The sequence below is a fragment of the Eumetopias jubatus genome, unplaced genomic scaffold (genome assembly GCF_037043125.1).
Source record: "Eumetopias jubatus isolate StellerSeaLion01/CBP00866 unplaced genomic scaffold, mEumJub1_p1.0 scaffold_5, whole genome shotgun sequence".
Taxonomy (NCBI): Eukaryota; Metazoa; Chordata; class Mammalia; order Carnivora; family Otariidae; genus Eumetopias; species Eumetopias jubatus.
This window is the reverse complement of record NW_028274811.1, coordinates 120,587,240-120,602,117: the sequence shown is the minus strand read 5'-3', so window position 1 is coordinate 120,602,117 and position 14,878 is coordinate 120,587,240. Positions and strand designations below refer to the sequence as shown.

General features: G+C 42.6%; 1 protein-coding gene across 2 annotated transcripts in view; it reads left to right on the top strand.

Annotated features, from left to right (window-relative positions):
• Window positions 1–5,553: 5,553 nt before the first annotated feature.
• The window catches only part of GHR (growth hormone receptor), a 134,201-nt gene continuing 124,876 nt past the window's right edge, over window positions 5,554–14,878 (top strand). The window contains exons 1-2 of one of the 2 annotated variants that reach the window (XM_088023699.1): window positions 5,569–5,638; window positions 11,553–11,566. In XM_088023699.1, the coding sequence (XP_087879825.1) occupies window positions 5,569–5,638; window positions 11,553–11,566 (84 nt within the window). Of the gene's footprint in view, window positions 5,639–11,552; window positions 11,567–14,878 lie in introns of both variants that reach the window. The other variant, XM_028097994.2, reaches the window with a different exon arrangement.

Sequence of the window (14,878 nt, the reverse complement as noted above, 5' to 3'; positions counted from 1 at the left end):
CACTTACAGCACATCTTAATTTGAATGCTAAATTTGCATCAGAGAGACTTGATCTGTATTTAGATTTAATAAAATCTACAACTGAAAAACTAGATTCCTATCAACCTGTTTTGTATATACTTAATTAAATGCTTAATTAAAATACTTAATTAAAATTACATAAAAATTTAGCCTATTTAATTCCTCAGTTGCATTAGCCACATTTCCAGTGCTCGGTGGCCAGCGCAGGTACATACGATCTATGCTTTAAATGTTTTATTAAAAAGGCAATTTATTATATACACTACTCCCAAAGGCCTTTTTTCCCTCATACATTACACATTTAAAATAATTTTCCATCCTGTATTCCCCACTGGATCCTGAGAAGGGAAAAATCTCAGCGAAAGTAGGTATGTCAGTAATGTCTGTGAACATTTTCTCTCTCACTAATTGGAAAGAAAGAAATTGACCTAAGGCAGTTTGGATCTGACCAATTTTCAAATGACCAGCACCATAAAAAGGGGGTAATAACATGAGAAAAATGCAAACTAGTCAAATAAATGCCTGGTACTAATTAGAATGGGTCATTTCAAATACCCTTTTGGATTCGCCTCTTTTTCAATGTCGAGTTCTTAGAACAGCTTCACCGGGAAATCAACTAGATTCGGTTTTGCAATATTTCATTGCTAATGAACACCTGCATCAGAAAGTACACATTTATTAGGTTATCTAACTAGAGTCTTGGTTTTGCAATATAAACAATTCTGCTTCTGTGGGGATTTTTTAATCAGCTCTTACTTTTTTGGTATCAGGATAGCTAGATCAGTAAAACAAAAAATTGGTAAAATATTATTTCTATCAATTCAGCTGCCATATTGGTATTTTGCCTTTGTTAAGGCAAACTACAAGTTCCTCAATCGATCTTATTATTCTATCTATATATTAATATGCTGATGTCATTCTTCTAGGAATGCTGTTGACCACTTTCCTTTTAAATACTTGATACAAATCAGAGGTTCTAGGTGGCTTTGGGTGGTGATTCCTTTTGTCTTTGCCAAATTACAAACCAGATAGGAGCACATTTTCCCCTATATGGCTTAACATACTTTATATTACTTTTAATAAAGTTAATGTGGGGGTTCTTCATGAAATAGCCTAGTCTTCATATTAAACTCATCTGGTACTCATCATCTCTTTGTAAATCTCTGAAATCCGGTAATGACTCCCCTCCCTCTTTCAGTCTTTGGTCTCCTACCTGCAGCTTTCCACCAGACATTTCTTACACTTCCACAAGTCTTTAAATCACTATTAAATCACTTTAATACCAAACATCCCAAGACAGTCTTGTAATCTTCTCATTCCTGAACAACTCAGATCCCAAAATCCTGATTTCTATCAATAGTGCCATCTTTCATCCACACATACACTATATACTCATTCATTTGTGATAGGCATGTTTTCTTTATCATCTCCTGTATCCAGTCATTGCCAAATCTTGTCGGTATTTCTCAGTGATACCAAGTTAAGAAAGTGTGAGGAGCAGATTTATCCTAAGAAAAATCCACTTTGCACATGCTTTCCTTATCCCAAAACTCCCAGTGACTTTCTGATTAATATGAGTTGAACTGGGGGGGCACCTGGGTGGCGCAGTCAGTTGAGCATCGGGCTCTTAATTTTGGCTCAGGTCGTGATCTCAGGGTCCTGGCATAGTGGGATCCAGCTTCTGCCCTTCCCTGTACTCTGAGTTCAGCAGGGTGTCTGCTTGGGGACTTGTCTCCCTCTCCCTCTACTCCTCCCCCGAGCTCAGGCTACATAAATAAATAATAAATAATTAATTAATAAATAAATATATCTATCTTTTTAAAAAATATCTGAGTTGAACTGCTGTTTTGGTCTAGTCCTCCTTTACCAACCCAATGTTATTCCCCTTTATTCATAATTTCAAACCTTGTTCTCTCTCTCACCTCCACCTACTGCCCTGAACTAATCAGACCCAGAGCCATACCTTTGTATTTGCACCATCTGAGTTTTTACCCATAATGCAAGTTTACACCCCTCCCTCACTATTCCTTACCTATCACAATCTTCTCTGTCATTTAGTTCTAATTTTAAGCCCCTCAGTTCAGTGGCTGATTTTTTTTTTCCCCACTCTGATCTTTCTTTCATTTTTAGGTATGCTTCCTCTTTTCCCAATTTCATTTGCCTATCTTGCCTAATTCTTGAGGTAAAGAACCGTGATTTTGATTGCTTTTGTATTCTCCAGTATGCCCTGCACAATTCTAGGAGTTCAACAAATTCTTGCTAATTTTAAAATAAAGAGAATTGAACTAATTCCTTTCTTGGCCTGGAGTTGGTTATAACATGTTGGAAAAAATATTATATTTAATCTCCATCTCTTCTCATGTGTTTTTGTACTGTTTTATAGCCAAGGAATAAAAGTCAGTATATCACAGGCCTAACTGTAATTTAGAGTCTCCTCTGCTGGGCAGTTTGCAGAATTAAAACTCACACCAGCTGATTACACTGCTTTTCAGCTGGCTCTCCCTTGAGGAAGTTGCCGGGGGGGGGGGGGGGGGGGGGGGGTCGGGGGAACAAGGGGGGGGAGGGCGGGCAAAATGCCTCAGGCTTTGAAAGTAGAAATGGTGTGAGTTCCATTATGCAAGAATGGAAGCTTGTCTCCCCTACCCAACCACCGCCCCACCCCAAATGAAAATCTTGCCATGAGGCTATAGCCAAAGAATGCATATAAATATCAGTAGAAATTTAGAGAGGTATTTTCCCTAGAAAAACCTTGCAAACTTAAAAACCCAGTAGGCTAAGGTACATTTGGTAGATTCCTCTGGACAGTACCTGCCTCTACATAGAGACTTATATTGGGGAAGGGGAATAATGGGACTTTGTCCTGCTCACATCTGGCTCATTATCGACAGACGACCCTGAAGTTTCACACTTCGTATGTTGACACTTTGTCCTCTCCTGGGGACGTTTTCTCCCAGGTAACACCTAACAAAGAAGGATCCCCTTATTTAAAAGCTGCCATAGGGAGTTCTGCAAAATGGAAGGGGGCAACTTCCAGTGAAATCGAACAGAATGTCCATCAGCCTAGTTGTGTGCTGGCCCCGGAGACAGTTCACTAGGGGACTACTTTGACAGTCAGCCCCACTGAGCCAGCAACTGTGGAAGCAGAGTTTTAGTCTTGTATGAAACAGTGAGCTCTTCCTGAATCCGGCCACACCTCTCCATCCTTTTCCCTGCTACCTAGTTGGAGCTTGGGCTAGGGCCCTATGCAGTACTCTCAGTGCTGCAGTGAATGGTTCTCAGCTCCTATTTGGGAGAATGGCAGTTTTAAAAAGCTCCTTTTCTGCTGTAGGAGTGTGCAAACAGATTTCTGGTTGATTTTGCTTTAAGATTCTGATTTGTTTGTCTCATTGTATGAGATAGAATGCGTGCTATCATTTGGATCATAGGTTGTTGATTCATTTGCAGACAGCAACTTTCAAAAGTTTGGGGATGGGAGGGAGTCATCTACTATTCATCTGAAGCAAAATTCACTTGTCTTGGGCATCTGCCAAGTATCTTTGAAATATTTGAAGAGGCGACTTCCAAACCAGCGAAAGCAGCCTTCTGAGCAATGCAAACCTATTCATATCTTTATTCAGTTGGGAAGCCAAAATCCCTGCCTAGGAATTAGAATTCTATTACAACCTGATATCCAGAGAACAAGTGCCAAGGGAGGTTTCTTCACCTGACAGTAAGTGCATTGGGAGATTGCTAGTAAAACTAACACTATATAGAGAGCCCAGTTCCTCCATGCTTTTCCGACTTAAAAGAAAATACTTTAAAAATAAATTTTAAAAGGAAATATCCAGTTAACAACAGGATGGCATTTTCAGCCTTTAGCATATTTATTTTTAGTCTCTTTACGTATTTCTGCTGGAGGCTTCAAGTTCGGATCACATGGCCGATTCACCCACTAGTAAAGGATCTAAGGAGAGATGCTCCAAGGTTCACATTTGCAAAGTAGATGAGGCTAATGCAAGGCCATTAGCTCGGAGCCTTCCAGGTTAGGAATTTAAAACATGGATGTAACGATAACTGTAACCCACATTTGTGTGAACTCTCATAATTGGCCAGGTGCATTCACGTGCGGTGTCATACTCAGTTCTGCCTGTTTCTCCAGGGGACAGTGTTTGAGGGTGCTCTTTAGGCATTCGGCATGCACATGCATATTCAGACACAGGAAGATACTCAGTTGATGATGTAGAGATGTGTATTCTTAGAATTTTTTAAGAACATAAAATCATATGGAACAAAAAAAAGAAATGATGGGCCCTCCACTATCTAGAAATGAAAGTATGAAATATCACATTTGATGCCTATTCAGAATTACCCGGCCATTACCGGGGACCACACCATTCATTCCATTACCCACGAGAACAAATGTTCTTGTTCATCATTTCAGCCTGATTAGGGGTAATGAGAAGGGCTCTTTCATTATCGTCAAGAATATACAATAGTGAAAATGAGGCCAGAGGGAGGCCCTGGAGGAGAGCCCAGGGCGATGATCAGGTAGGCCTGAGTGATGTGTAAGTAATGTAATTTTATGGAAATCGTACGGCTAAGCTTTAAAGGAGTTGGCCTTAGTTGTTAGATGTAGCAGCAGCCCTCCAAAGGACAGTGTGCTGAGTTCAATTTAGGCCAGCCCAAACATGTCTCTTCAGAGATCCTAGAAGTGGACCCCTGGATTATTGATTCCAAAGCAGCTTATTTCCTCCAGGTAAAGGCACGTGCTGGCTGAGGCATGATCTGCTCCCCTATTCATCACACTGAAGGGATTCAGGTGTGGCCACACTGTGGCTATCTGTGGCCACATATAGCTAGCAAGGCTGCGAACTGACCTTTCTTTGAGTCTGGGATGTTCGCATTCCCTGGCCTTTCAGAGCCACACCCCTCCTAAAACAGAAAACCCAGGACACCAGGTATCCTAAGGAGGGCCACCTAGGCAGCAGGGATGTTTTGTAGTCTTTTGCTTCTCACCTTCTCCTTTCTGCTGTCTTCTAGCTAAACCTCCCCATGATGGCTCATTAGTACACTCTTCTGAGTATGAGTTGCGCTCTTTTATTCACTGGGAAACACACTGGAGAAGTCTTCCTATTACAAGCGGGTTGTTGTGTTTTTCCTTTTACGGCCTGTCCAGCTCAAGGCCCTATGCTTGGTGATACTGCTGACGACTTTTTCTATTTCCAGATCAAGTTAAAGTGAAACCACACTGGCCCTATTATTGAAGCACCTTGTGGTGAGGTGCTTCTAGGGCTTTTGGCCAGGGTGTGAAAATCGCTAGTGTCCTTGTTATTTCCTGAGGCAAGCACCCATGGGAAGTAGAATTTATTATAAACCTACTGTTTGCCCTCATGAAAAGTACAACAATACGAGACTCTGGGGCAATGAAAGATGTACTAGGACTCCTTTGAGAACTGACACACATGTCAGCTCATTCATGGTTTAGCCAGTTTTTAAACAGTATGCAATGATAGTGGTCTGCTTTGGCTTTATCATATTCTTTTTTGTGTGATTGCAGGTCCTACAGGTATGGATCTCTGGCAGCTGCTGTTGACCTTGGCAGTGGCAGGCTCAGGCAATGCTGTTTCTGGGAGTGAAGGTGAGTTCTGCTCTCCCATTCCCACCCCAGTGTTTTGAAATAACACTGAACTCTATTTGTTAAATGTAAGTTCTTTGGATGATTTAATTCAAAGAGGTAAGTTCTTAAGTAACAGCAAATAGGAAACTTGTCTTAGCTTTAAAATCATAAGCTAGGAGGACTTTTCTGTGGATGTTTTAGGAGGAATACAATTTTGGCGTCTAATGTTTGCACATCAAAAATAAATGCTGGAAATCATGCTGAGGGCATTTATACTGAAGGCAAGCCAAGTCTCTTGGTCCTAGGAGAGATAGTGCAATTGCACTGGAGGGTTGGTTATTAACCTACTGATCACTCTGCTCGTCTGTGACTAAGGATATCATCCCCTATTTCCAGAGCTCAGAATTAAGGTCTCTGAATCATATTCTCTGAGAGGGGAAATTGCAGGTTTCAAATAAATTTCACCTCTCACGCTCTGGGTGATTACCGTTTGGCAAAGTTTGAAGGAAGACACAACTGAAAATAGTTGAATAATGTACTCAGAACTCATGAGTTCCTTGGCTGTCTCTATAATTCTCCTTCCTTTTTTATGCCACCTTCCTCATGGAGAAGTCTCAGTACACTCAAACATATGTCTCATAGCAGAAATAACTGGAAAAGGAAAGAGTAATGAAAGAGAATGAGAAGAAGGATTTTTCTGTCCAAAAAAGGAAACTGTGCTTATAAAGGGGTGGGAGACTTTTTAAAAGATTGTCTTTAAAAGATTATTTGATTTGTTTTCCTGGCTCGGGCATCAACATAAGAAATAAACTATTTCTCCCATGCTGTAACCCCACATTCAGTTGTTGCTTTAAGAGTAGCTGATTCCCCTACTCACTGGGCAACTCATGTTGGAAAACACAGTTTAACAGCAGAGGTAGTGCCTTAAGATGTCCTCCCTGACCTTTGAGCCAAAAATAAATCTGTAGTAGTGAGCTGCTGAGGGCGACCAGAGTAAAAAAAAAAAAAAGAAGGGTAAAATATGTTATTTTATCGTTTAAAGCAATTTAAAAATATTTATAGAAAAGAAGTCATAATTGTTTGAAATATTTTTGGGTCTCTCTGGTGTTATAATGTCAACATTATGCAAGTCAAACATGGAGAGAATTGCAGGCTCCATTTCAGCAGCTTTTCCCATGGCTGGTTTTAGACCCTGGTTCTGAGCCAAACAATTACAGCTGAGATCCTCGGCTGTTCCAAAGTCATGGTGGTTTAATCTCTACTTTCTTCATTAAGGTGGCTTTCACTCCACTGGGCAAGCCTTGAGGAATTTAAAAAACCTGTGAAATGAAAAGTATGGCAAAGGAAATCTTTAAAGAAAATTAAAAATGTATCCCCAGCTAAAGGCGAGAGCTCAAGTTACATTTAGACCTAGAGTCTGCAAAGAGCATCTATTTCAGCTGCTTTGACATTTTAGCTTTGACATAAACCTTTAACTCCATAAGGAGAGTGGAGAAAACACCATTAACTCGTTTTCTGTTTGCTTTTTGTTTTGCTTTTTGATAGTTTTTTGTTTGCTTGGTCTGTTTGGGGATAGCAGAGATAAGAAAATGCAATGGCTTACGGCAAACAAATCATGTAGCCTACCAGTACTTACACATAAGTAATTTAGCAAAGGAAAACATTTCTTTCTCCTCCTTTTTTTTTTTTAAGTTAGTGGGCTAACCCAAATTCTTTTGGATTATGTGGCTACTCGAGTTCTACCTTAAAATGGCCTGCTATTGTTACGGATGAGTATGTTTCCATAGAAGGTGTAGATGAGAGACACCTGGGTGCCTCAGACGGTTAAGCGTCTGCCTTCTGCTCAGGTCATGATCCCAGGGGCCTGGGATCGAGTCCCACATCAGGCTCCCTGCTCAGTGGGGAGCCTGCTTCTCCCTCTGCTGCCCCCACACCCCTCCCCCCGCTTGTGCTCTATCTCTCCCTCTCTCTCTCTGTCAAATAAATAAATAAAATCTTTAAAAAAAGAGGTGTAGATGAACATGTTTGAACATGAGCATGCACACATGTGAGTGTGTTTACCAGTTCTGGCATTTATCTGGTGAAATCTGCCAAGGTGATCACATGACATAACATGGCTTGAATCTCAGATGGCATTCAGGGGCCATGTGGTTCTTTCTCTGCCAGTTCTGAATGGTAGCCAATTTTTTTTTTTTTATGTTCTCTCCCATTGTATAAGGCAGAATGAAAATATAGGTAAGGATTTAAAACAAAACAAAACACTACCGTAGTTCTACCAGCCATTCATTTGAATTCAGTTTGGCCAGGGAAAGAGGTGATACTGCGGAATAAGGGATCTGGAAGGTATGACCTGGAGTAGAGTCTCCCACGAGATGGTAAAGGATGACAGGTCTGTATGCTTAGGGAAGGTTGGCACTTGAAGCCTGGGGCAGGGTTTTTCTTGCTGGGGCAGATGAGCAGTTAGAAATAAACTGCCCCGAGGATTTTTCATTATGTCTAATTGCCCCATAGGAAATTTAATGAGAACTCAACATCAAAATGTGCCCCATTGTGTTAGTTCAAGTCTTCTAATAGGTGCTCTCTGTCTTCCATCCGTAATGTTAGTTCCTCCAAAGATTAAAAGGTACCACATCCTTCTGTATCAGTCAAGGTAAAAATTTACCCTAGGAGTGAGATGCCATGTCCTAAAGGAATCAGGATCCTCAAAATAATGTTCTTGGTATCTCTTTGAACATTTTTTATAAACCTGTGCAAACTGATACAGCACTTATGTGGGGGGGGGGGAAGACACCTCTGTTCTCATTGCTAACAGATAGGAAATAATGACCCAGTGGAAGGAACATTGTATTTTTTTAAAAAATAAGCCTTACCCGCTTCCAGTGGGTCTCCACAGAGCCCTGGGAGGTTGCCAAGACACAGAAGATACATATCAAGCAAGTATTAGATTCATGGTTGTAGTTGGTAAACAGTAAATGGTGTGCCTATTACATGTTTTCAAGAAGGAAATAGTTCCAGGCATTCTATTCACACTGGGAGTGAAAAAAAAAAACCACCATAGACCTTTAGCTGCAGTCTTTACTGTCACCAAGAACAAGAAGAAATCTTTCAGTCTATTCTCATGCTATGGCCTGAGTCCCTGTATGTACATCAGCAACCCTGTGTCACTGAGTCCTCGCGGGATCACAAACCACTTTGACACTGGAGTTCAGCAGGGCATAGTCAGCCAGGTTGAGGAGCCCCTGGCCTTATCTTTTGGAATGTTGCCAGTGGAGGAGATGAGCACAGACCTCTGCAGATGGTGACACAAAACAGTCTTTCATCGGGTTTTTACTGAGCACTTTTCTGGATTCAAGGATGGATTTTAAATTTATGTTCCTACCTTTAGAGAGCCCATGGTTTACAGAAGAGAAGACAGATGAGTAAACATCATTTAATTGTGATCCCCTTGGGTTATTAAAGAGTTTTAAACAGGGTAATAATACTGTTAGGTTTTCACTTGGGAAATAATACTGGCAATAGGATGAACGTGGATTTGAGAGAGATGAATGTAGAGGAAGATGATTGTAATAGGTCAGGAGAGAGATGATATAAATGTGACCATTGTAAAAAATAGATGGATCACAGAGATGTTGAGGAGCCAGAATCACCCATACTTGGAGTCCAAGTACGTGTGGGTTTTTGACTTCAGGAACTGTCAGAGCTTTCTTCCTCCATCCGTTTCTAAGTTCTCATCTTTGTAGTTAACGTTATCAACGTCAGCAATGACTCACTTTTAATACAGTGAAGTCTCAGAACACAGCTCAGCCTATTAGCAATGAAGTAGTCCTTGCAGGGAGCAGCTCTGTAGGGGAGGAGACGTCCTGAGACTGATGGAGCCGTGGGCCATTTCCCAACACTCCTGCCCGTCCTCGCTCGGGTCCCACGGCTGTCGTCCCACCTCCGCAGTGTGGCTGGCGTATGGCTTAGGCCCCTGTGCCCCGAGGGTCCGCAGAGGGGTGAAGGCCTGGCTCCCTCCCTGTGCCATCTCTGGACATGCATGACTCTATCCTGAGACCTGGAACATACCAACCCCAGATATTGTATCATCACCAGGCTCTATACTGACCTCACAGAGTGCAATAAAGTATATGCTGGATAAGTTGGCAGCAGCAAAGCTTTGCGCTGGGCAGAATCTGGGGTTCGGTGAGGCTTGCACGCAGCTAAGTGACTCACCCCTGCAAAGCAGCTGGTAGGGCGAGTGAGTAGGTTTGCGCCTCAGCTAATGAGTAAATAAAAGGACTGGGACCACCGAAGAAGAACGCGAACGTTGAATGTTAATTCACGCATGCCCGTGACCGACTGCACTTCTAGTCTTCCACCTCGGACCCCAACTCTTTGGGCATGAGCCAGTCTTGGTATGCACAACGTCTCCCCACCACTTTGGTTCAGTGGCCTAAACTGGGGCTCCTCTCACGGGGTCGACAGGAACGAGGTTGACATGATGGATATGATGTGTAGCCAGAGCTCCTGTTCAGGGACATACCGGGTTTTCTGCCTCTGGTTGGAGGCTAGCCCGGGTTTGGCTGTCACAGGCGTCCGCCCCAGCTGGGAGCCGCCCAGCCAGCCTCTGCCTGGGTTCGCCCTCCAGGACGTGGGACCCAGCCTCCCTCAACCACCCAGCACCTTTTCCCTCGAAAAGCCTCTTGGAAAGAACCTGTGGCCAGTGATTTTGTCCTCTCTGTGAATTTAAGTCAAGGAGTTACTTTCCCAGAGTTAATTCTGTTTAAACCTTAACTTTACTCTCTATACAGTAAAGAGTGTTAGGCATTTCAGAGCCATCAACGAAGGTATCTTGTAAGGCCTCGCCCCTGCTGCTTACACCCGCCAGCTTACCCAGATCCTGTGCTTCTCACTTGTTGTCAGGCAGTCCCCAGCAGCTACGACCCTCACCTTCCACCCTCCTGTTTGGGTTTTTCTGGCACTTGCCTGGGTGTTTACATAATGCTGTCAACAGTGTCATTCTCAAACCCAAAGAGAAGCTTTCTCGTGATCTGTAGTGAGCAGCGTAAAGGCGGTAATGATGTGTAACATAAACACACTTTGAAATCTGATGCAGTGACCATACAAAGAGAGGATTCTGTGCTGCCCTGGCTGGTGGTTAGTGCACAGGCTGCAGGGCCCAGGGGCTTGGAGCCCTTCTTTGGCGTCAGCTGCAAATCAGAGTTTTCTCTGGTCCGTATTTCTCAAACCCGTTCAAATGAACCCACAGGATTTCCCCAGATATATCTATTGGGAATCTCTGTTTCTATTATATAACACCTTGCTGACCTTGAGCCTTCACCTTCACTAATTACAGTATCTTCATTACTTTTTCTTGACAGGTTTGCAGCTATTAGAACATGGTGGATCATGTCCCAACCATGGAGGAAATGTTTCAGGATGTCGTTAGTAGAATCTCTCACCCAACAGGCTGGACAAAGGGGTGGGAATAGGAGGTGGGCTCAGGGCATAGGAGAAGTGACATTTGCTTTGCGTCCCTCTTCTAAATGAGGTTGTAATGACACCTGTGTTTCAAGTTGTGTGACAAAGTCAGGACCGAGCTTGAAATGGGCAATTTAATTGTTTTCAAATGATTGGCAAAGTGACCCCTGTGTACCCTGTGTAATAAAGTATCATGGATTTAAAACTCACTAAACCTTAACATCCAGAAAGGAGGTTTTGTTTGTCCCTGTACCCCCCCCTCCTCCAGCCCTCTGACACATAGAGTAGATCTTCACTGATCTGTGGAGTGAATGAATGAATCAGAATGTAAATTCTGACCGCGTCTCCAGTCACAGCCCACAGTTGTTACTAGTGCTCTGTTATCTCAGAGGACTGAATTAGGACCCCCTTCCGGTGGGAGGGGTCTGGAAATAGCCGTGTAGCTATGGAAGCTAGAACTAGTGGCCTCAAGAAGCCCCAAGCATCCCTGTGCCCTACCCTCAGCCCTGATCTGTGGGCTTTCTCTGTGGATGGAATGATCTCGTTTTTCTGCTGTATAGTTCAGATGCCATCAAGGCCAGAACTCTGCTGTATGCACTGATGCCTAAGAGCCCGATGCCCTTCCTAAGTCTTGCCAACCTTTTTCCAAGTAACTGAACTCTGTACCCCATGCACCAGCCACTGGCTAATATCCTGCATTGAAAGAACCAGTCACCCAGCACCAAACCTCTGATACCACATTCATCTGTGTCCCACCTACCTGATTAAATCACCTCAAATATTGACAGACAGAGAGAGGTATTATGAGACCTGCAGATCCCAAATCCAAGTTTTCTCTGCCCCTTTGGACATTGACCTTCAGATTACAAAAACTCTGATTAGAGATTATATGGAAAACTGGATCAGTTTTCCCCGTTTCTTTCCTTAAATATCAGGTCTTTCCAATTTTCCAGTGAGAACCCATCTTGAAGTACAAAGCCCTCAGAATTAAAAATCAAAGTTATATTGCTAAAATCCTTGGTTTCTTAATCTCTGAATATGAAAAAACTGGTATTTTCTGTATTCTCTGACCTTTTAGTAAAACCTTGCAAATTTGTGGAACCAGAAATCATGTTTAGAGCATTTGACTTCTGGACAGCCATGTGCTATGTGTAAGAATTAGCAGATTCACATCATTGGATATTTAGTTGGTGATGCTGACCACTCTGTACTTTGGGGAGCCTTGGCCTCCCCAAAAATAAGAGGTCATTTTTTAAGGAAAGGACCATTTTGTGGCTGCATAACATTTAGGACATATCCTCCCTTCTCCTCTACCCAGCCGTTGACCCAGCTGCTTCCTTGGTTGGAGCAAAAGGCACCATGCTTTTCTTGACAATAGCTGGCGATGGAAGAATGTGTTGTGGCAGGAGCAGGAGAACAGGGAAATGGGCAGGAGTCCGTCCAAGAGCCCTGCTCCACATCAGGGCAGTTTGGCCAGATCTAGCAAGGAGTAGAATGCAGCAGAGTCTCCAAGGGGCCATGCTCCTCCGACAGCCCTGGCTGGCTTACAAACTGGTGTATGACTGTGCCCAGCTGCCCATGTGAGTTGTGCCAGCACCATATTCTCTGGATGTTTGCTCTGAACTTCATAAGCACAGTTGACTAACTCTCCTACCCTTTGCTGTCATTAAGCCTGACTTCCTGGGAAAGCTCTGATTGAGGAATAGAAGAGCTAGATTAATTTCTGTGCATACCCTGGCTGTAATCTGTGTGTCAAACTCATGTTTATTATAGCCATTATGAATGTGAAAGGCAGAAGTGTGGCTACTCTCTGTATGCCCTGACTGTCTTGTCTGATTTCCATGGATGGGTGCTAAAAACTTGGATTCCTAGGTCTAAAAAAAGTTACCTTGAGGGAAAAATAGACTATGAAGCACTTTCTTTAGCATGAAGTGTATCTAAAATACTCTTCCCTGTTGAATTTAGGGATTTCTCCAACATGTTGGTTGGGAGTAGGTTGCTATGAATCCAAAGTCAGAGCCTCTGGTGTGGGGAGGGTCAACTGATGCCTCAGAGCAGAAGGTAGAAGGAAAAGACTGAAACTCCAGGCTGTCATGAGACCGGCTGCCTCTCAGCCCACAGTGGGTATTCAACTGTAGTTAGTTGGTAGGAGCCCAGTTTGATTTGCATTTGATTTGTTTTGGCAAGATGTCCCTCTGGTGCTGTGATCCTGCCTTGGCTATCGCTTCCTTGAGGCAGCAGCAATCAGCCAGAAGCTTAGACTGTGAGAGGATTGAGGGAACCCAGGGAGGAACTCCCTGAGAAGAGGAGAGGTTGATCAGGTGGCCTTGGCTGATACCCAGAGAACCTATGGAGAACCTACAACCTGCAGAACCTACAGAGAACCTGCTTGGGGGGAAGGGTCCGTAAGCAAGTCTCTGTACCAGTCGTATCAGACTCCTGTTTCTTTCTTCTCTCATCATGAGGAGAAGCAGTCCAGATTAGGGATTTCAGAGTATTGATCTTGAACTTTGTCAGAACTGGGTTTGAAATGCAGCTCTGCCATTTATGAGTGACAATATATGCCTAGAAGAAGCAGTGCAGTTGCGCAAGAAAGTTTTGGAAGCCAATTATAGTAATGTCTTCGGAAAACTGTTGAGAAGAGGATTCTAATGTTTAAGATGTTTTCAACAATAGAACCAATGTTGTAGCATACACTTCTATTAAATGAGATACTTCTGTATTTATCGTTTTTACAATGAATGTTCAGAGTAGAAGTTTGATTAAAAAAAACCTTAGTGCTCTAGTTCTTGTATTTTTAATAAAATTAAATTTGACCAAGTCAGCAAGTGGGTCTGTAGTGAGTTAACTCTGATGCTGGTAGTGATACTGGGCAAGTCAGTTCAGGTCAATGACACTTACTGAGCATTTGCTGTGTGGCAGACACAATGTCAGGAGGAATGAGACCGGGTCCCCAGGTTAGTTACTAGGTGAACTAGGGATGTGGAGACACCAAATTAAAACAAATTCACTGCAATAATTACATAGAAGCATTTTAGTGGCTCCATATTTTAAAGATTTTATTTATTGGAGAGAGAGGGAGAGACAGAGCACAAGTGGAGGGAGAAACAGAGGGAGAGGGACAAGCAGACTCCATGCTGAGCATGGAGCCTGACTTGGGGGCTCCACGGGGTGGGGCTCGATCCCATGACCCTGAGATAATGACCTGAGCCAAAATCAAGGGTCAGATGCTTAACAGACTGAGCCACCCAGGCCCCCTGAGTGGCTTCAGTTTAAGTACCTTATACTTGTTACCTCAGTTACTCTTCACAGCAATGCTAAGAGGAAGTTCCATTATTACCCTTAGGGAAGGAACCAAGAATAATTACTTAACTAGTTTACAAAGCTAATGAGGGCAAAAGTGAGAGTCCAGTCAGAGCACACACTACACTGCCTCTCATGTACTAGGATTCTCCTGGTGGCTAACTAACTATAATACCTCTGTAGGAATTTCATCTCATTCCTGGAGGCTGCTGGTTTACCTGATCAGCCTATGAAAGAACCTTAGTTATATTATGTCAAAAAGACAGGAAGTGATTCCAGGAACTACTTCAGTAAAGCCTTTAGATTCAGGGTCGTTACATTTAATGCAGTACTCAGACCTCATTATTTCATATATAATATATATTATTTACATAATATATAATATATATTATTTCTATAATAAATGATATATTTATAATTTATAATTATATAATATACATAATATAAATTATCTCATATATAATATAAATTATATATTTATATATAAATTGATATAAC